Source organism: Heteronotia binoei, chromosome 8 (genome assembly GCF_032191835.1).
Source record: "Heteronotia binoei isolate CCM8104 ecotype False Entrance Well chromosome 8, APGP_CSIRO_Hbin_v1, whole genome shotgun sequence".
Taxonomy (NCBI): domain Eukaryota; kingdom Metazoa; phylum Chordata; class Lepidosauria; order Squamata; family Gekkonidae; genus Heteronotia; species Heteronotia binoei.
This window is the reverse complement of record NC_083230.1, coordinates 10194506-10216200: the sequence shown is the minus strand read 5'-3', so window position 1 is coordinate 10216200 and position 21695 is coordinate 10194506. Positions and strand designations below refer to the sequence as shown.

General features: G+C 43.4%; 1 protein-coding gene across 1 annotated transcript in view; it reads right to left on the bottom strand.

The window, feature by feature from the left end:
• The window catches only part of ABCD2 (ATP binding cassette subfamily D member 2), a 65713-nt gene that overhangs the window by 24234 nt on the left and 19784 nt on the right, over positions 1-21695 (bottom strand). The window contains exons 4-6 of the mRNA XM_060244744.1: positions 11813-11981; positions 7631-7725; positions 1658-1803 (exon numbers count right to left, since the gene is read on the bottom strand). Of these exons, the coding sequence (XP_060100727.1) occupies positions 1658-1803; positions 7631-7725; positions 11813-11981 (410 nt within the window). The remainder of the gene's footprint in view (positions 1-1657; positions 1804-7630; positions 7726-11812; positions 11982-21695) is intronic.

Genomic DNA, 21695 nt, shown 5'->3' with positions numbered 1-21695 from the left:
ATTTTGCATAAACGTGTAGTGTGAACTCATACATTTAAAATGAATAAAACTTCATTTGTTCAATTAGATGTCTCTTCCTTCCATTGGCATCCTCCACAATCTGACCCTCATATACATAGAGTAATAACGAACCTCTGTGCACGTGGACTGCCACGTGTGTCCATAACCAGGCCCAAGCAATCCATGTAACACTCACAATATTCATCTCTCAATCTGCTTCATTCCTCCTATCTCCTTGGTAAACCACAAAATGAACTCTTGAACTCTTTTTCAGTTTCCTTAAATGCATACACCTCAACATCTTATTATATTCACCTTCACTGCAGCCCCAAATTCTTCTCTAGGGCAGACTGAACATTCACACATAGACATATCCCCTGTCTCCCTCTGATGCTTCGTTCTTCTGCTGATTAATCATCCAGGTAAGCAGGAAGAAAGTATTTCTCTCTATCCCTGCCTGAACCTTCTTTGCCAGGCAAATGTAGTGCCCAGAGAGCCTGGAATAAGATACTACACCCCGGTGACCACATTGCCATGGACACACATCAGCAAAGCAGTTAAAATAGCATCCTAGGCATGAGGAAGCAGCAACCGTTGACTGGATGGCTAATTGGCTCCCTGCCTCACTGGCTGCCGCTAATAAGTCTAGTTCGGCAGTTGCATCAACAATAGCTCCATGACAGTAAGTGTAGCTGAGTGAGAGAGGACATATAATGAAGCCAAGGGAGACTTTCTGAGCATACCGAACTGAGAACTGGGTGCAGAAAAAACCTGCATTTTTTTGGCTGCCTCCTGACCCCAATTCTTGAGCAAGTTCAGGGGAGGGTCACCTGTCTTTCTTTATTTCCTGGCATGAAAAACATGTACAATCCAGTCCGGCTGAACTTGGTTGTAACTTAACACCGTAACTAATGAAAGCAACTGCTAATTTAACAGTTCCATTACTTTTGACAGGATTTAGTCATTATTTGATTTAGTTGGATTGGGCTCACTAATCTCCCCTCCCCAATAAGAACATAAGAGAAGCCATGTTGGATCAGGCCAACGGCCCATCCAGTCCAACACTCTGTGTCACACAGTGGCAAAAAATTTTATATATACACACACACTGCGGCTAATAGCCACTGATGGACCTGTGCTCCATATTTTTATCTAAACCCCTCTTGAAGGTGGCTATGCTTGTGGCCGCCACCACCTCCTGTGGCAGTGAATTCCACATGTTAATCACCCTTTGGGTGAAGTACTTCCTTTTATCCGTTTCAACCTGTCTGCTCAGCAATTTCATCGAATGCCCACGAGTTCTTGTATTGTGAGAAAGGGAATAAATTATCCTTGAGTTTAATTTCCCCACCCAGTGAGCCTGACACAGACTCTGATGAAGAGACACCCAATCCTTGTTAACAGATAGTAATGAGAGAGAGGCTTCTATGGCGTGTCAAAATAGCCTGGTCCAGCTAACAATCCCAACCAGAGAAGAACAGGTTAGGGAGAAGATCAATCCCTAGACCTGAACATGAAAGCCTGTAGCTGAACTTTCTGTTAAACATCAAGCCAGTGATCCTGAAATATCTGTACTCCAAACAAACTGAATGCCATACAATCAGAATCATATACGGTCCTCCTGCTCTACACTAATGTTAAAAACATTCTACCAAACCTTTGTGGGATGTAGAACATATGCTGAGGAGGTGGCTTGTAGAGGACTCCTTCATAGACGGGCCATAAGCCACCTAGAATTCGGAAGAGAGAACTTTTCCCACAGCCATTGGGACCAGTGATTAGAAGATGCATTCCTTCTTCAACCTACAAAAATGAGACAAAACAATAACCTTTTAGGCCATTATTAGTAGGCGCATTGTACGAGCACACAACCACCCCACAACCCCCATGAAGCCATCTCAACATTCCGATCTTAAACATTTCAACTGGGCTATCTACAGGAAAGCAAGATCTCCGCAATGACAGGATACCATTTTTAAGCATTTACATGTGGCCTGCTGTGTGTTCCTATCTACAAAAATATAAAAAAAATCTTGGTGGTGATGGTTGGGGAGGATTTTAAAAGTTTCTTGAGATAAAAGTTTAGAAGTTTCTTGTGCTTGTCTTGAAACAAACATAAACTAAAGTGCCACAAACCAACCTTGCATGCTCCTATTGATTGCTATAGGCACAGAAAGCAACCCTTGTGTGAATATGGAGCTCGTTTACCTATCGCAATTAACAAGAGGAGCTCCGCATACATAGGGCTCTGAATTGCAGCTTAAGTTTTATCACTCTGTGATCACCCTGTCACTGTGAATCTGAATGTATTTTAGTGAAAGTACAAATAATTGAAAAAAATATATACATTCTCTCTCTCTAATTTAGGCAGAATCTACATTTCCAGCATTGATTCCACTGTGCTTAGAATTCTAGGGCCAAAGAAACCCTCTCCTAGGGGAAGCTGTGCACACTGAGGTAGTGTACATAATTACTGTTCTTCCCATTGGTCCAGGTTTTGCAGTGCAGAGAGATCCCTAAGGAATCCTACCGCATGGTGGAAATTTCTTTTTTTTTTGATAAATTGATATTTTATTAAGTGTACATGTATCAACAGATTTATACATTTATACATCTCATATAAATACTTTTCGTTTTTTGCTTGCTGTCTTCTACAAATTAAACTGAATACTAATAACAAATAAATAAACTTCTGCCCCTTTATCTTATTCCCCTTCTTTACCCAATTTCACCTGATCTCCATACCACTTTTCCTAATTCTTATTCTAATCATAACTATATTCTTTCTTTTGTTTCCAACCCTTCTTTACTTCTTCACGAACTTCCATCTTATCACACCTAATTTTTAAAACTTTAGCTATCTTCTCTCATACCTGCAAAAGAAAGATGGACAGGGCTACCTCCAGAACTGAGTGTTGCAGAAAATCTCTACAGTTGGAGGTCTGGGGGGGCACACCCACCACCTCCTTGCTAACCCATTGGCTTTAACAATTCAATTCTATTTTCCATTCCCATTTATCACATCTACTAACTATATACATATACTCCTATTAATTACTCTCCTCCTCAAGAAAACATAATTTCTCAGTTCAAACTCTTCCTTTCTTTACACTGTCAATTAGATCCTTGCCAGATGCCTCATTATATGCAGTAAAAGTTTGATTTTCCATATTGACCACTAGGTGGCCTAGCAGTAACCATCTATACTGAATTCCTTTATCACGTAGAATCTTTGTTGTGTCTCTCAGTCTCTTCCTTGCGTTAATGACTTCAGCTGGGCTATCCGGAAATAAAAAAAAACTGTTGTGTCTTCAAGGCACAGTCCCTGTTTTTCCCTGGCAATTTAAAAAAGTTTATTCTTCATCTGCAGTTGTTTAAATTCAACAACAATATCCGGGGAAACGTTGTCAGGAGCCTTTTTGGAAATGTTTAATCCGAAGGCACAGGTAACAATCTCTTGGGGAGACTCTGCTTCTCCTTCTGTGAGAAGAATCTAACTCAGCCATCTATTTAAAGCTGTAGTAAGGTTTTCCGTCTTCCCAAAATTTACAGATATTCCACGAAGCTTGGCCTTTCTTTCTCTCAGTTTTAACTCCTGAAGTATGATCTTGTTTTTGGTCCAAGACTCAAAATCTTTAAAGCCTTTCAAATCCTCTGCTGTCTTTTTGCCGTCTGATATGCAGCTTCAGCTTTCTTATCAGTTGTTTTCAATGCTGAAATCCAATTTCTTATTAATTGGTTCGACTGACTGTTTGAGAACTCCAAGTCCCCTTGTTAATTCCCCAATCTCTCCCCTAAGAGACCTTATATCATTCTTAATTTCATGCTTTATGTCCGTTAGGGTGTGCAGTATCTCAGTCTATTCGCTTTGGGGAGGGTTTCTCCCTCTTGCCGCCATTTCCTCTAACAGAGAAGTCTCCAAATCAGAATGATCAGATTCTTCTAAGTCAGTTTTACCCTTTCTAGGAGGTCTATAGGGAGGGTTTTTAGTACCTTTTTTTGCTCTGGTCCTTCCCATACTTAACTTGATGTTCTTTCCACACTTGGCTGTGTTATCTGGGAATAGTAGGAGAGTAGGAGGGATGCAACTGACCAGAAGCTCAGTCGCCACGCCCCCCCAGAAATTTCTCTTTAGCAAGAAAGATGTTTGTTTATGTTTAACACTGTTTGCACTGTAGCCTTAAGGGAAATTTATTTTGGGCAACAGGGAGTAAAACTGTATAGTCAGTGTTCCTCAGAATTCCTTTTTCTACATACTCAGAAGAACATCTCTTTTGCACGCACCAACAAGACAGATTACACTGATGGGGTGCATTTCAGCAATAAGAATTAGGCCACCTACAAATATATGCACTTTCCCATAGTGCCATCTCATGCCACTGGAGAGTACTGGAGAGCGCATATGATTACTGCAAGCATGAGGGTGAAGCCAGTTGTGTGGCCCTTTCCTTCCCAGTGTTTGTCCTCATCCTCAAGGGGGAGCTACAATATAATGCAAGTTACTCCTGTTATAAGGAAATGACTCAAAACAGTGGCAGCTTCATGTTCTTTGACTGGTGAAGTAACACCTAATTTTGCTTAATGGTTTTTTGGATTGTTTTTTTTTTTTAATCTAAGATTAAAAATCTCTTCCCCTCAGGTCTACTTCTCATAGTCTTTCTCTTCCCATCGTAAGCATACACAGCAGTAGCCTCGCACTACTTAATTTAACAGCATGCATGACCAATTATGATTGGCCACACCCACCATTCCAGGCCACTTATTTCTCTGCGAGGAGTTAAGACCACCTAGGCCCAGAAAGGAGTGATAAAAGTGTTTCCCAAATCAAATGGGAAACGACGGGTATGTGTTAGTCCAGCATGGGTAGTCTCCAACAGGTAGCCCTCTGGCTGCTGAAGAGTAGCTCATGCAGCCTTTAGAAGACCCAGGAATAAATCAGAGGATGATCTCATGAGTCTCAAAGGCCCAGGAATGTCCAATCCTTTGATCTGATGTGTCACTGTGTGTATACACGCAACACACACTTCGGTGTATGCAAATATATGACACATATTTTTAGTAGCTCAGGATATTTTTAAATTACTAAGGTATACCTTATTTTTCGGACCATAAGGCGCTCCGGACAATAGGACGCACCTTCCTCCTGGGGGGCGATCCGCTGCCTTTGCCTCCGATCCCTGCGCTTCCCCCGCGCCTGCCTGCCTGGCTCCAGCTTCTTCCAGCAAGCGCTGGGATCGCTCCACGCTGCCCCCACTGCAAACCCAGCGCTTCGCGAGCACCGGCTGTGGAGGGGGCAGCGTGCTTCCTCCGTGCCTGTCTGCCTGGCTCCAGCTCTGATGCTTAAAGCAAGCGCTGGGATCGGAGGGTGGAGGGACGCTTGCTGTAAGCGTCAGAGCTGGAGCCAGGCAGATAGGCACGGAGGAAGCACGCTGCCCTCTCCGCAGCTGGGTTTGCGGTGGGGGCAGCGTGGAGCGATCCCAGCGCTTGCTGGAAGAAGCTGGAGCCAGGCAGGCAGGCATGGGGGAAGCGCCTGGATCAGAGACGGAGGCAACGGATCTCCCCCCCGAGGAAGGTACCTTCGCTCCATAAGACGCACACACTTTCCCCCCACTTTTTTTGGGGGGGAAAGTGCGTCTTATGGTCCGAAAAATACGGTAGCTCTGATTGAAGAAAAGATTGGCAACTCCTCCTCAAATGTTTCTGTCTCTATGCTCATTCCCAGAATTTCCCCACACTTCACAGCCATCTTTCACTGACGGCAGTCAGTCCAGTAGCTACGGACCTGAATACCTCCTTCTTAGAAACAACAGGGGGTTTTTTTTGGTTTGTTTTAGTTTTTGAGCCACAATGCAGCAGGGAGCACTGGCGCACCACTGGTTTAAACAGTTAAAACTAATTTAAGCCCTGAATATATAGCTAGATAGAGAAAAGTCACAACAATATGTCTTTATCCAAGATATGAAAAAAAGCACCAAAACAAATTCTGCCACTGAATTCCTTTCCCAACTCAAATAAATAGACTGCTAAAGAAACTCTTATCAGTCTAGGTCTCATTAACCCAGTCATCACTCAACTGCAGGTCAGCGGTTTCTTTGGGCATACATACAACTACATAACGCTCTGGAAATTTTAGGACAGTACAAAAAATATAACACTATGTTGGTTTTGAAAAATCTGTCTCGTTTTGAAATATTAGCCTTTGTCCAATTTTGCACTGAATTATGCTTTAGGTAGATTCTGCTATGATCAGGATGGACAGTCTCTGTGAAAGGCCCCCCCCCCCTTTCGCCCACACCTCCCCATAAATGAGGCTAAGGCAGACTAGGGGACCAACCTTCTGTCCCTGGGCTCACCCAGGCGAGAAAGGAGGCCATCAGACCACTGGAAAAAGTCCCAGTGACAGTAACAGCCGGTCTGCCCTGGCGGTGGTTTGGTAGTTGTAATGCTACAAATGTGAGACAAGTTGAAGGACGCCAGAGAACTTTACTAAATGTTAATCTCTCACACATTCTAAATCTGTCATTAATTCCCTGTGATTTCTCTGTATATGCTTCCATTTTTTAAAAAATAAGGAAAGCGGATCCTAAGAGAGTCAGGACCTTTAACCTCTTAGGCTTCATGACATTTGTAACATACAAAACAGCAGTACTTGACCATTTCGAGAAGTAAAGTTAACTTCTGGCTATGGCTATAGCTTAGTATCATAGTACGGCAACATAAACATGGGACAGGAGTACTCACATAAAGCACTCCCAGCATTGGAGTTATAGCTGTTGATTTGGAAGCGGCATCATTATAAAACCACTTCATTCTCACTGTCTGGCTAAATCTAAACAATTCCCAATTGTCAGGTGTCATCTACTATACTTGCCGTGCGTATTGATGGCTGCAACATTATTCAGCATTTACTGGTCTAACTTTTTTTTTTTAACTTTTCCATAGGGATGTCTCCTCCCTCCCCCCCAACCAAACTCTGGAGGCTTCTTGTCCCATAAGTCATTGCTAGATTTCTAAAGGCAGTTGTAAGGACAGCAGTATTTTAGAAGTAGAACTAGACACAGACAACTAGATAGCCTTCATACTTTCGGGAAGTTTCAAATCAGAATCCCTGAGGCAGCAAGCTATCAGTTCAACACCCCAACTGCACAGGATAACCAACAAGTAAGTAAGTGTGTGTGTGTGAGTGTGTGTGTGAAGTGCTGTCAAGTCCCTTCCAATGTATGGTGACCCTATGAATTAATGACCTATCATTAACAACCTTGCTCAGATCTTCCCAACTGTGGGGTGGGGCTTCCTTAATTGAGTCAACCCACCTCATGTTGAGGCTTCCTCTTTTTCTGCTCCCTTCAACTTTTCCTGGCAGTATTGTATTTTCCAGTGAGTCTTGTCTTCTTAAGCTTATATCACATGAAAATGGAGATCTCCTTAGGATCACTGTACCGTTTAGACTAGCCTTAAGTCTCCCTGTTTTCTGATGTAGGATAAATTGTATACATCTATGCCTACCTTTCTTGACTTCCCCTCTTTTCCATATGCTCCTCCAAGAATTTAATATAAAGGTACTGGGCTGTTTTGTTTTTGGTGCTAATTGTGATGGCAACAATCCGAAGATTCTTGCATATCATCTTACTTTGAAGTTTAGTCTGGAAACCACCACATCTCCATTTGGGGTAATTATAGGAACATTTTCACAGATAATCCCATGATCAACATCTATCACTTTTCCTACAAGTAAAGCAAAAACAAAACAACCACAACGCATGTTAGTAGAGCAGTCACACAGGCATACACACACACAGGTAGGCGGACAGAAACTTGTCCATCTTCGCATGGCAGAATACTGTTGAGTATGGAATGACTTGCACATGAATTGCTTTCATCAAAAATAGTGTGATACATTAGATCATATTGCGATACAAAAAGATTTAATCTATAGTTAATAACTCTTACTGGATCCTTAGGATTCTTTCCACTTCAGGACATACTTTCCTCCAACAAAAGGAGCCTTCCCCGATGTAAGACACCCTTGCATCAGGGGGAAGATCTCTCCAACTGGAAGAAAGTACCTCTACTAACAGAACAGAGACAGATACAATGATCTCAAACTTATTTTATGTTATCAAAGTTTTCAGGTTTTCACGGCTGGTAACATCATTAGAGTTTGTAGAATCTTTCGGGATCAAGTGCCGTGTTCTACTGGAGAAAGTTTTCCTTCCAGACGTTTCGTTCTCAGCTGCGGAGAACATCCTCAGTGGCGTTGCAGCCGGAGCAGGTGCTCAGACCTTCTTGGCTGCTGTGCCCCACTCAATGCACAGTCCCCACTCAATGCACAGCAGCCAAGAAGGTCTGAGCGCCTGCTCCGGCTGCAACGCCACTGAGGATGTTCTCCGCAGCTGAGAACGAAACGTCTGGAAGGAAAACTTTCTCCAGTAGAACACGGCACTTGATCCCGAAAGATTCTACAAACTCTAATATTTTATGTTAACTTCTGGTTTTAACAGAATTTTGATGCCAACTGTAAATAAAAACTGTACAACACTATTGTATGTTCAACAGGGACCACACATTCCATGGTATCTTTACCCAGTTCTTCAAGAAAGGAACCTACAGATGAAGCCAATCTGGAAAATTTTCTTCTTTCCAGATATCTCACTGATTATGACTTTTATTGTGGAAATGGTAATTAAGAATAATAGTTCTCTTTCCAGATATCTGGCACATCTATGCACAGTAAAACTCATTGTTATACACACTGCCGAAACTGTATGAAAACAGATGCCAGCTATACAAGAAAAGAGTGTGTATAAATGAACCCATTCAAATTTAAATTAAGGATTCTTTCCAAGAGCTACAGTGGTAAAATTCATTGTAATTTCTATATTGTAATATATTCCATGAGTTCAGAGATACAGTAAGTTTTACATACTGGAATATTTCAATATAAGCTTTCCTGAGGTTACTAAGAAAATTAGTATTGGAAGTTGGCAGCAAAGACTGTAGAGATCATCCTAAAGACATGAACAGGGGGGAGTGGGGGGGGGGGGGAGGAAACTAAACTGATGGATGACCCAGAAACTATGAAGGAGGTAACTTCAAGGCGTTTCTTTAAACATCATGTAATTTAATAGTTTCATGCACACCATCAAATTCAACCTGGTTCAGATTGAAGGATATGGAGCAAAACAGAGGTGACAGAGATCACAGATAAAAAGGAAACAGGTCGTGTATGCATCTACTATTTGGATCATGGTCACGCCAGACTGGAGGAGGGAGCCGAACCCTTCAGGCTCTGCTTGGTTTCATTATTTGATACCAGACTCACCACACTGTTATTAGGCATTTAAAAGGGGAAACAAGGTGTGTCTTTTCCCCTTTAAATGCTAGTAACAGTGAAGGAAGCTGAAACTGAGTGGGGCTTGAAACATCCCCTCTTCTCTCATGCCCCCCCCCACATAACTGAGTCACGTGGAAAGAAGAGATACATTTAATAAATGAAATAAACAAATTACTTTCAATAGAGAGATGGAGAACTGTGAAAACAAGAAGATGGAGTGTGGGTCCAGGAGCCACTCAACCACATGATGACCCAGAAATTTTACAGCAGTTAGCTTTATCAAACCCTAGAAGTTACTGGACTATTAAGAAGAAGAAGATGAAGATACTGGATTTATATCCCGCCCTCCACTCCAAAGAGGCTCAGAGCGGCTCACAATCTCCTTTCCCTTCCTCCCCCACAACAGACACCCTGTGAGGTAGATGAAGATATTGGATTTATATATTGGATTTATATCCCGCCCTCCACTCCGAAGAGTCTCAGAGCGGCTCACAATCTCCTTTACCTTCCTCCCCCACAAAAGACACCCTGTGAGGTAGATGAAGATATTGGATTTATATCCCGCCCTCCATGCCAAACAAACTCTCTGCTACTGAGCCACAGGCCCTGTCCAACATTCATGCCATCAGATTCAATGTGATCTCCAGTATGTCTGTTTTGGCCTTAAGGAAGCAGGGGAGGAGTCCTCCTTTCCTCTCTATGGTATTATGCTCTATTGCATAATACCATAGAGTCCTCCTTTCTTCTAATACCATTGGAGTCCTCCTTTCCTCTCTATGGTATTATGCTCTATTGCAGCCATTAACAACTTTTTACAAACATAACATAACATATCCACATCCATCAAGCCATCATTAACACCTCAATGAGGTCAGATAATCACAAACATCCGCCACACAGTGACCACTGGAAAACCTACTGTGCTGGCATCTCTAGGCACCTCAAGAGCTGGTTATCTGTAATCTCTGGTCACTCTGCGCACTGAACAATGCAGTCCTTCCTGGTTCTTTTTCTGGATTTCCACGTAGTTACCTCACCACACAGTTACAGAAAGTAGAGAACAAGGTTTTCATTGTAACTGCAGCCACTTGGAAGTGCCAATGATCCAAAAGATGTTCATGTGAACCCCAATGGTCTCTCCCTCCCTGGAGCCTTTAAAAGACTTCACAAAGTCCTTGGCTTTGCTGTGTTTAGCATTAGAGATAACAACTGGTATTAGAGGTGACTAAGCAGCATAAAGTACATTGCACAGTTAATTCTTTTTAGTCCCAGCAGATGGAGCACGAACTGTTCCTTCTGAGGCAAAATCCTTTATCTGGACTGCACTGTAGTATGCTGAATCACACAGGCATGTAGCTGACCTTTGGTGGATGCATACTGAGGGCACTGCCTACGTAATGCTAAAAGGGACATCACAGCAATTGCTTCTGTGGGCCAGTCTTCACATTTATGAAGTACTCGTGCTTGTTGGAGACAAAATGAAGGCTTTGTTATCAGAGTTTAGTAAGGTCCTCCCGTCTCCTTTGGCGACATTCTCTGATGTGGAAGGAGGCAGCATTTTCCAAAGCCATTTTTAAAACGAACATGAGGTATTTCAGATGGCACGTGACATAAAATGGGGGGTGATTAAAAACCAGCAGTAAAGACTGCATTTGTCAGAAGGTACTTGCCAAAATTTACACACTGTACTGTTTTTATTTACTTAATTTATCCCTGCCTTTCTCCGCAACAGGGACCCAAAGTAGTTCACAACATTTGCCCCTTCTCTATTTCATTCTTAAAACAATCCTGTGAAGCAGACTAGGCTACTTGTTCTTGACTGGCCCAAGATTACCCAGCAAGCTTCCATGGCAAAACAGGGATTCATACCTTGGTCTTTCAGATCCTAGCATGACACTCTAACCACGACATCATATTTCCATACTATACAGAGGAATGCAAGTTTGCACGCTTTGCCACCTAAAAAAATCTTTTCACAAAGAAAACCAGATCTCAAGAACACTAAGCTTTAAACATTCTCCTGACATGCTACTTTTGTACAAATGTGCAATCTCTGGCCTATGGTATAAAACAGCACACTACAGAAACTATGCACTTTATCTGAATGTGCAGATAATCCTGCAGTCTCTACAGAAGACAATTTATAATGGCAAAGACTTGGAAACACGTTGCGGAAGAGCCCTAAACTGCCTGTACCTGGCAAAGAGGTTGGATTAAATGTGCAATAACTTTTTGTCTATATAGCTGCCTCAGTGATTCCAATTATAAAAACTTAGACTGGGTTAGACCAGAGGTACATGTAATCTAGAATCCTGTTTCACACAAAGGCCAACCAATTGTCCTGGATGGCCTAAAAACAGGGCATAAAGGTCAAGGATTCCCCTAGATGTTGCCTCCTGGTATTCAGAGCTGAACTGCTGCTGGATATGGAGGTTCAGAAGGAAGAACCTTTTTAAAAAGTACCACAGAATTCATTACCCTTGATTTCTAAGGGCCCGTCAATATTCTGTTCTGTTTTCTCCCTCTTTGTGTTGTCATTTTCGTGTTCTTGAGACACAGCTGTCCTTTTGTAAATGCCTCTCTTCACTTCATCAAAGACCGAAAACATGTTGTACACCCGAGCAGTGTAGCCGGCTAACTCGGTGACCTGCCAGACAACAAATTACAGTGGAGATAAATTACTGGATTGCATATATATCCATGCGCTTTCCTGAAATGCCAGACATCAGTTTTGATATGTATGCAAATATTCATTCCATGAGACAGTGATGCAACAGTTCCATCACAAATAGAACAATGAAGCTCCTGGTGGTTGTAAAACATGCAGCGAGGTCATTATTAGCAGGTAACAAGATAATAAAACAGCTAAACCTTCAGCAACAGAGTTTTTAAAAAAATCATTTAGGGGCTTTGGGGAGAGGAGCAACGCACAATTTCAAGTCTTATGATTTAATTCAGCAACCTGGCAAACATTCACTTAAATTGACTTCGTGCTGTTGACTCAAAATGAACTTAAGCTGACCATAAATGGTGTGTGGGTCACGCAGTTCAATTCAAATGTGCTGGTCTGTTTACCACGCCTTTGCAGCAAACGTTCTCGTCTCAGAAGTGACAAGGAAGCCACAGATCGCTTCAGAGAAAAAGGTGAGCGCTCCCTCTGCTTCTCTCTTTCATTTTCCATGCCAGCTCAAGATCAACTAGCAGCTGGTGACTGATACTCAAAGCAACCCTAGCCTGATGCAGCGCAGCTGCTTGCCTGTCACAAAAACATACATGCTTTCCTAAGGTTGCACTGCGAAGTAACCCTTGATTCAAAGACAGTGTTAAAACACTTGTCAATACCGAGGGGCTTTGATTCACAGGCGGTGTTTGATATCTATTAGCCTTTATTCCAGATTAGCAGTTTCAGGATATATTCCCTCCTAAGACAATAATGTTTATTTTGGTCTATTTATGGAAAATGAGGATATTTTGCCCCTGGCTGGAAATTTTTGTGGCAGCTGTGCTAAGATTCTCTTCAATGTTCTCCATCATTCACATCTTTTTAAATTCTGCCTACTCTTCATCTGCAAGGATGGGTGCCTGCAAACACTTGTGGCAAGCTGTTAGGGTCAAACTAGACTTTACAGCATCCATGGGGTCTGGTCTGTGGACGATGACACTGTTTTAGAGCTGAACATGGTCATTTAAAAATGCTGTGTGGTTGCACAGTGTGGCAGGACTACACAATCTTATCCACTCCACATGCCTTTTTAAGTGCCCACACTGGTCCCATAATGCTGCGTGCCCACATGGCATTTTTAAATGACCAAGCTCAGCTCTAAAATGGAATAATGCCTAGTTTGGCCCTCAATTGCACTCATCCACTTTCCCACAAAAAGGTCAATTTCTGGACACATTTCACTGGACCGTGTTGAAAGACACTGCTGTGAAACTGGCTTTAATGGAAGGGGGAAGTGTCTGTGAGCAAAGGGATCTCTGGTTTTATACTATCTATAATGTAATAAAATCCCTTTTGTCTGGGCAAAACTGAGCAACCTAACTGCTTGGGACTGGGTGGGACCTTTGGCCCATCAGACTATCAGTCAAGAGTACTTGCATGCCATTGGTTTAGTTCACTCCTGTCTCCCGCTTGAGTGGCTGTTGCTAGCCAGCAAAGCTGATTCTGTTGGTAAAAGGCAACCACCCCTTACTTCCAGCAGTTACTGGCTATCCCTACTCTCCCACTGGCTGAGCCGCCTGTTGTGTTGATTCACAGAGGAGAGAAAGAAAACCTTTCCTCAATTGGCTGGAGGAGGAGGGAAACAGCCAGAGAATGGCTTCTCTTGATTGGCTGAGGATTCATCCCTATCCTCCTCTGGAGAGGGGGAAAAATGGCATCCCATGACAACAGACCGGATACAGAGAGAGAGAGAGAGAGATGGAGGGAAAGAGAGACACAGAGAGAGACTGAAGTCCTGTGCTTAAGACCAACAATGTTTTCAGAGACAGACCGTTGGTCTGAAAGGTATTACTAAAGGCCTCTGAGGCACAACTCATTGGGGCCAGTCCTGACTATGGCTGCCAGTTCTGGGTTGATGGGAAATTCCTGAATATTCTGCGGTGGAGTTTGAGGAGGGCATAGGTGTTAGGGCTTCAATGCGGGGTCTGCCAGACACAGGTTCTTGCTGTGGAAGCCGACTGGATGATTTTGAACCACTCATAGACTTCCAGTCTAATGTGCTTCACAGGGATGTTGTTCAGAACAAAGGAAGGAGAGAAGAATGATGTAAACTGCTTTGGTTTCTCCCCTCACTGAAGAGAAAGGCTGTCCTTTTACTATGTAGAGGCTGCAGGGAGGAGAAGGCAATCAAAAGCTGAAGTCAGAGTGGCAGATGAAGGGAAGGAGATGGTGAACTCCAGGTTAGGAAATTCCTAGAGATCTAAGGGGTGGAGCCTGGAGAGGGTGGGGTTTGAGGAGGGGTGGGACCTTCCCTCCTTGGGAAGACAGCAAGGGTGGGGGGGCACTTGCGCAGAGTCTCTTTCTAGAGCCTGTTTTCGTTTTCTCTTCAACAGTTTGATAACTCTCATTCTTCACAGGTACCTTCCTCTACAGATGGCAACTGGAATTATCCTAGTGAATTGTTTCATCTGTACTCAAATAGCACAGGAAGTTACACCCAAGCATGTAAAGAAACGGGATGGGGGGGAAAACAGTACCAAAAGCTAGCAACTTCCCCATCAATCAACAAGTGGTGGCATCACCCCAAAACTATAGTGCATCATCTGCTAGCAGAAAGAAATTAGGTTAAAACATCTGGACCTATCAGAAAGAATGGAAAGATAAATATTATTTGTACCATGAAACATAACTAGAGGAAACCGTTTAGTTATCTGTTGTGTAATATTTACACACAGCCAAGAATTTGCTCTATTAATTCAACTGTTTGCCTCCCCTTCACAGCAAAGAGAACTCCATTTGTTCCTTATTAGAAAAGCTGATCATGAGAAATAAAACAAAACATTAGAGCAGGGATGGCCAACGGTAGCTCTCCAGATGTTTTTTTGCCTACAACTCCCGTCAGCCCCAGCCAGCATGGCCAATGGCTGGGGCTGATGGGAGCTGTAGGCACAAAAAACATCTGGAGAGCTACCGTTGGCCACCCCTGCATTAGAGCAATCAGTATTTTTGCATATCTGGTAAATTCCAATATTCGACAGATATCTATAGTGTGCTGCAGTATTATATTCTCCGGCGCGTGTGTTTTTGGAACTTAATTTTTGATTAACTGAAAAAATGGCTTTTCGAAGTCCATTATTTTAGTACAAACACTGAGATGTGGCAGGGAAATGTATAACATATTCCAGTCATATTATGTGTGCATGCTGTTGAAGTATTTGCCCCATTTTGTCCCACTTAGACTAAGTATTCAATGCTGCTCAGCAGGACAACCGATGGATGCTGATAGTCTTCCCCATGAATGGTTACAATTCAACTAAGGGGCGCTTCTAAAATTAAGACACAATAGTGCAGATCTAGCCCATATACAAGTGCTTTCCCAAAAGAAGAAGAAGAAGATATTAGATTTATATCCCGCCCTCCACTCCGAAGAGTCTCAGAGCGGCTCACAATCTCCTTTACCTTCCTCCCCCACAACAGACACCCTGTGAGGTGGGTGGGGCTGGAGAGGGCTCTCCAGCAGCTGCCCTTTCAAGGACAACCTCTGCCAGAGCTATGGCTGACCCAAGGCCATCTCAGCAGGTGCAAGTGGAGGAGTGGGGAATCAAACCCGGTTCTCCCAGATAAGAGTCCGCACACTTAACCATTACACCAAACTGGCTCTCCATAAGTGCTTTCCCCCCCCAACAGTGCTGGGGTAGGTACAAGGGTCTCCCCTCCAGTCAACCTCCATGTGCTCCTTGTTCCAAAGTCCTAGCTAGGAGACATGAAACCATCAGTGCAAATACTTATTATTAAAAACTACAGAGAAGGTCATAATACCGTTTACTGCCTTGTCTCCAGAGCTCTAGTATGTACATGGCACTTCTGTATATAGAACTTTCTGATTCATTCTTAACTACCAGGATCAAAATCATGAATCAGATAAATGTTACATGTCACACTGCAGATATATGATGCAGAATCCGAAGCCTGATTCTGTTAAGAAGTTCTGGAAGTTTATTACTTGATGGCTCAGGAGCCTCAGCCATAAAATTCAAGGGCCTAAAATTCTAAATGCATAAAATAATATACAGGGCATTTTTTTTTTGTAGAAGAAGCCCAGCAGGAACTCATTTGCACATTAGGCCACACACCCCTGACACCAAGCCAGCTGGAACTGTGTTCCTGCTCAAAAAAGAAAGCCCTGAGAATATATATTCCAGTGCTGGTACTCTCTCTCTACCCTGCCTCGTTTCTATCTTTCCAAATACATTTTTGAATGTGAGGGAGCAGCAACAGCAGCAAAGACAACTTTCTTCTCTGCCACCATTGTGCCAGCAGAATCTCGTCATCTCATCCAGCTCAAGTGTTTAAGCGGTTTGTGACTTAATAACATCTCATTCTGACCCTGATGGCGATGAAAATTTGGTCCCCAACTGTGATGTTTTTGCAAGGTTCTTCACTGAGGAAATCTCTCTCACCCTTTCCGACTTGGAGGTCAAGCTGAGTTCAGTTCCAGTACCTGAGGTGTCAGAAGAGTCTGCTTATCCTTTCGTTATGGATAGTTTCAGACTGATCCTGCCTCTGGGTGCTGACAGGGTCTTTGGGAGTGTGAGAGCCACCTCTTGCGCTCTGGATCCATGCCCATCCTGGCTTTTAAAATCTTGCAGGAAAAGGCATTGGAGCCATGAATGAAAATCGATTTCTCTCTGATTGGGGGGGCTCTCCCAAGGCCATTGAAGGAGGCAGCTATTAGACCTAAATTCAAAAACCTTCATTTACAATGGATGAGGTGGTCAATTAAAGGCCAGTCTCCAATTTACCTTTTTTAGGGAAGGCGATAAAGCATATGGTGGATTCCTTGACGATAGATCTGTCCTTGACTCATTTCAGTCTGGTTTCAGGCCTGGGGTTGGTTCTGTGATAGCTTTAGTTGCACTGGTGGATGATCTTTGTTTAAAGGTGGACAGGGGATAATCCTCTCTGTTGATACTGTTGGATCTCTCAGTGGCCTTTGATAAAGTTGGCCACTTCATTTTTATCCACCAGTTTGAAGATGGAGCTGGTAATAAGGGCATAGCTGTTTGGTGGTTTGGCTCTTTTCAGCTGAATCAACTGGGAGGAATTAACCTTGTGTTCTATTTTCTCATCCATGCTCTTTAATACATATGAGGCAACTAGACGAGATGGTCTGGAGCTTTGAGGTTGGGCATTGTCAATATGCAGATGCCACCCAGCTCTATAGTTCATTGTCCAAGCCTCCAGATGCATCCTTCCTAGTTCTGAAGCAGTGCTTTGAGGCTGTAGTCAGGTGGCTAGGGAAGAACAAACTGAAGCTGAATCCAGACAATACAGAGGTAATACTGGCTGGGAAGGCTTGTTATTCTAGAGCAGGGGTGGCCACATGTGGCTCTTTCACACATATTATGTGGCTCTCAAAGCTCCCACCATCCTGTTGGTTGGCTTGGAGATGCTTTCTTTCTACCTCTCCCTCTATTTCCTTCCTTCCTTCCTCTGATATACATGTCTTGCTGCTCTCAAACATCTGACACTTATTCTATGTGGCTCTTACGTTAAGCAAGTTTCGCCACCCTTTTTCTAGGGATTGAATCCACTTGTCCGGGATGGAGTGTCATTGGCTTTTTCATAGCAGGTTAAGAGCCTGGGGGTGCTCATGGACACCGCCTTGCTGTTTGAAAAGCAAGCTGGCATTGTAGCCATGGGAGCCTTCCACCAGCTACATCTGATTCACAACTCTCTCATTATCTAGACTCAGCTGATCCGCCCAAACTTATCCATGATTCTATAATCTCATGGTCGGATTACTGTAACGCACTTTTTCATGGGGATGCCCTCAAAGACAGCCCAGAAACCACAACTGGTCCAGAATGTGGCAGCCTAACTACTTAATAGCCACTGGGAACAGCCACTGGGAACATATATTGCCCATTTTGAAACAGCTACATTGGATGCCAGTCTGTTTCTAAATTCAATTCAAGGTACTGAATATGCTCTTTAAAACCCTTCATGATTTAGGATGCTCACGTCTGAAGGACCATCTCCTTCCATATAACCCTATGCACCAACTACAGAAATCAAACAGCCATCTATTGCACCGCTTAGGATGGCTCATCTGGCGTCAACCAGAACCCAGGCCTTTTCCATCATGGCCCTGGCTCTGTGAAATGGACTCCCTGAATGGATAAGAGCTGTCTCCTCACCCCTGAGATCGTCTCCTCCCTGTTTGCCAGGGCTTTCGAGGGACTCTGAGTCTTTTTGTGTGTATGGGGGGGGGGGGGTTAGGGAGGAGAGATTTGGGGTTTGTTATTTTATTTATGCTTTTAAACTGAAAATTTTTTAACTACTGGAGGAAAAAAAAAATTTAGTTCTTTTCTGTTGCCCCAGAAGGTCAGACCAGAACCAACAGGTTGAAATTAAATCAAAAGAGTTTTCGGCTAAACTTCAGGAAGAACTTCCTGACAGTGGGAGTGGTTCCTCAGTGGAACAGGCTTTCGCAGGAAGTGGTGGGCTTGCCTCCTTTGGAGGTTTTTAAACAGAGGCTAGATGGCCTTTTGACAGTAATGCCAATTCTGTGAATCTAGGGAGAGGTATTTGTGAACTTCTTGCATTGTACAGGGGCTGACTAGATGACCCTGGAGGTCCCTTCCAACTCTATGATTTTACTATTATAAGCCACTCTGAACCCTGAGGAAAAGCAGGAAATACCGTATTTTTCAGTCCATAAGGCGCTCCGGACCATAGGACGCACCTTCCTCCTGGGGGGCGATCCGCTGCCTCTGCCTCCGATCCGGCGCTTCCCCCGCGCCTGCCTGCCTGGCTCCATCTTTTTCAGGCAAACGCTGGGATCGCTCCACATGGCCCCACCGCAAACCCAGCACTTCGCAAGCGCCGGCTGCAGAGGGGGCAGCGTGCTTCCTCCTTGTCTGTCTGCCTGGCTCCACCTCTGATGCTTAAAGCAAGCGCTGGGATTGCTCCCTCCGCCCTCCGATCCCAGCGCTTACTTTAAACATCAGAGGTGGAGCCAGGCAGACAGACAAGGAGGAAGCACGCTGCCCTCTCCACAGCCGGCGCTCGCGAAGCGCTGGGTTTGCGGAGGGGGCGGGTGCTTCCTCTTTGCCTGTGTGCCTGGCTTCATCTGTGATGCTTAAAGCAAGCACTGGGATCGGAGGGTGGAGGGAGCGATCCCAGCGCTTGCTTTAAGCATCAGAGGTGGAGCCAGGCAGACAGACAAGGAGGAAGCACGCTGCCCCCTCCGCAGCCGGCGCTTGCGAAGCGCTGGGTTTGCGGTGGGGCCACGTGGAGCGATCCTAGCGCTTGCCTGAAGAAGATGGAGCCAGACAGGCAGGCGCGGGGGAAGCGCCAGATCGGAGGCAGAGGCAGCGGATCGCCCCCCCCCGAAGGTATGTACCTTCGGACCATAAGACGCACACACTTTTCCCCCCACTTTTTTTTGGGGGGGGGGGAAGTGTGTCTTATGGTCCGAAAAATACGGTAGATGTTTTCATGAAAATAGGTAAATAAATATCTTTGTTTGGTATGGTCTGGATTCTGGAACAGTTATACAGAAATGCCTTTTTTAAAGCTGGGCTAGTTTCCATTTAAAATTTAGGTTCCACTTGCATTTTACCTCAAGTGATCCTGCTTCAAATAACAATTCTGTCAGATACACATAAGTTGGGTGGTTTGGACTGGCCTGGCAGTTAATACATTGCTACTTCAGAAAAGGAAAAAATGTTTTGCAATCTAATTTATGTATTGCATTACATAAGATACCTCTGTGTTCATTATGAATAAAAAATAACCAGTACTAATAATATGGCCACACTTTTCATAATCCAGGAGTGACGATCTGGGAGTGAGAAATTTAAAACTACTTGGGAAATACCACAAACACCTTTGGGATTTCTAGGCTCCACATCAACCTAATACAGAAATGTTACCTACATTTGGCAATAACTGGTCAAATTCTCCATTCTTTTCTCCCTAGAAACACCTAGACAACTCACCAATTATATTTAATCTAAGCAATATGCATAGGAAGATTTCGGTGGCAGATCTTTAAGCCCTGTTTAGTCATTCTGTTTGACCACATATATGGGACCAATATATGTGATCCTCCCAAAATATCAAGTTAAGTCAAGTCAAGTTAGCCTTTATTGGCATAAAACATATAGATATATATATCAGAGCAAATTGGTTAAAAAAGAGAAAACGGAACGATTGCATACATATACATCAGGAAAAGCATAAACATAAACTGTTTCTATTAGATCCTCTGATATGCCTTTAAAACGTAATAAAGAAACTTAGCCACTTTCTCAGTGACACTAGATGAAGTATCGTTCAAAAGACTATAGACCTTAAGTGCATCAGAACAATCAACCATGCTAACGAAAAGAGGATGTAAATACTTGTGATGAAGATCGGTATACAAATTACAATAAAGAAGAATATGAGTAACTGACTCCACACTTTTTTGCTTACAGAGACAGTATCTGACTGAGTAGGCTGTCTTGTTAAATCTGCCATAAAGAATGGCAGAGGGCATGGCGTTGCATCTGGCAAGGGAAAAAGTTCTATGCTGCTGTGGCACCTGCAAGACGGAGAGATATGAGGCCATTTTCCCAGTACTAAGAGAGATCTCAAAACTCAGTGGGGAACAAGTTTTCTTAGCCAGACTGTATAGGTCTTGGCGCTCAATATCTAGCAACCTGTTTTTAATTTGTTGGACTGCGGTGGTGAAGGACAGCATGGGCAATAGTTCTAGGGATAAACCCATTGCTTTGATTTTTCTCTCAATTTGTGCTGACCAATTTGACAAATTAAATTCAGAGAGCATTTGAGAGATATAGCTCCCCGGTTCAGAGTTGTAGTGCAAGCAAAGACAGAATTTGAAAGTCATGAGCCATGCACTAGTAACCATTAAAGACAAGCCAATTTCTAAGCAGATAACTGCATATGGGACACATTTTGACATGCCCAGAATTTTACACAAGAATTTGGATTGGACGCGTTCGATAGCACATTCATAAGATCCAATCCTGGTTGGGATGCCATACAGAAGTTGTGAAATCACTTTGGCTTTGAATATTTTTATGGCAGCTGGCACAAATTGGTTACCTCTGCCATACAAAAAGTGAGCTATGGCAGATGCACTGATAGCCATCTCTTGTGATGGGTAGACCAAGTCACATTATATTGAAAATAAACACCTAAGTATTTAAAATACTTGACTTGCTCTATTTCTTTACCATCAGTAACCCATTTGTAAAGTCTTCACTTTTTTGAGAAAACTAAGATTTTGGACTTCTCATAATGGAGCTAGAGCTTATTACTAGTAAAATACAGACCACAACGGGACAACAGACGTCTTAAGCCCACTCTAGAGCAGGACCACAGCACTGTATCGTCAGCATAAAGTAACAAGGGTACATGTAATGCACCGAGTTTTGGACTATGGCAATCAGGACCAGACAGCTGAATAGCCAGGTCATTAAGGAAGAGGTTGAATAGAAAGGGAGCCAAAATGCAACCCTATTTGACACCCTTATTGGCAGCAATCTTCGATGTTAGCTTGCCTGCTAATGAGCATTTGATCTGGCAGGTGGTAGAAGTGTGTAATCTCTTAATAAGCATAAGGAGTCTTTTATCCATGTTTAGTTTATCTAGCTTAATCCAGAAGAGGTCCCTGTGAACTGA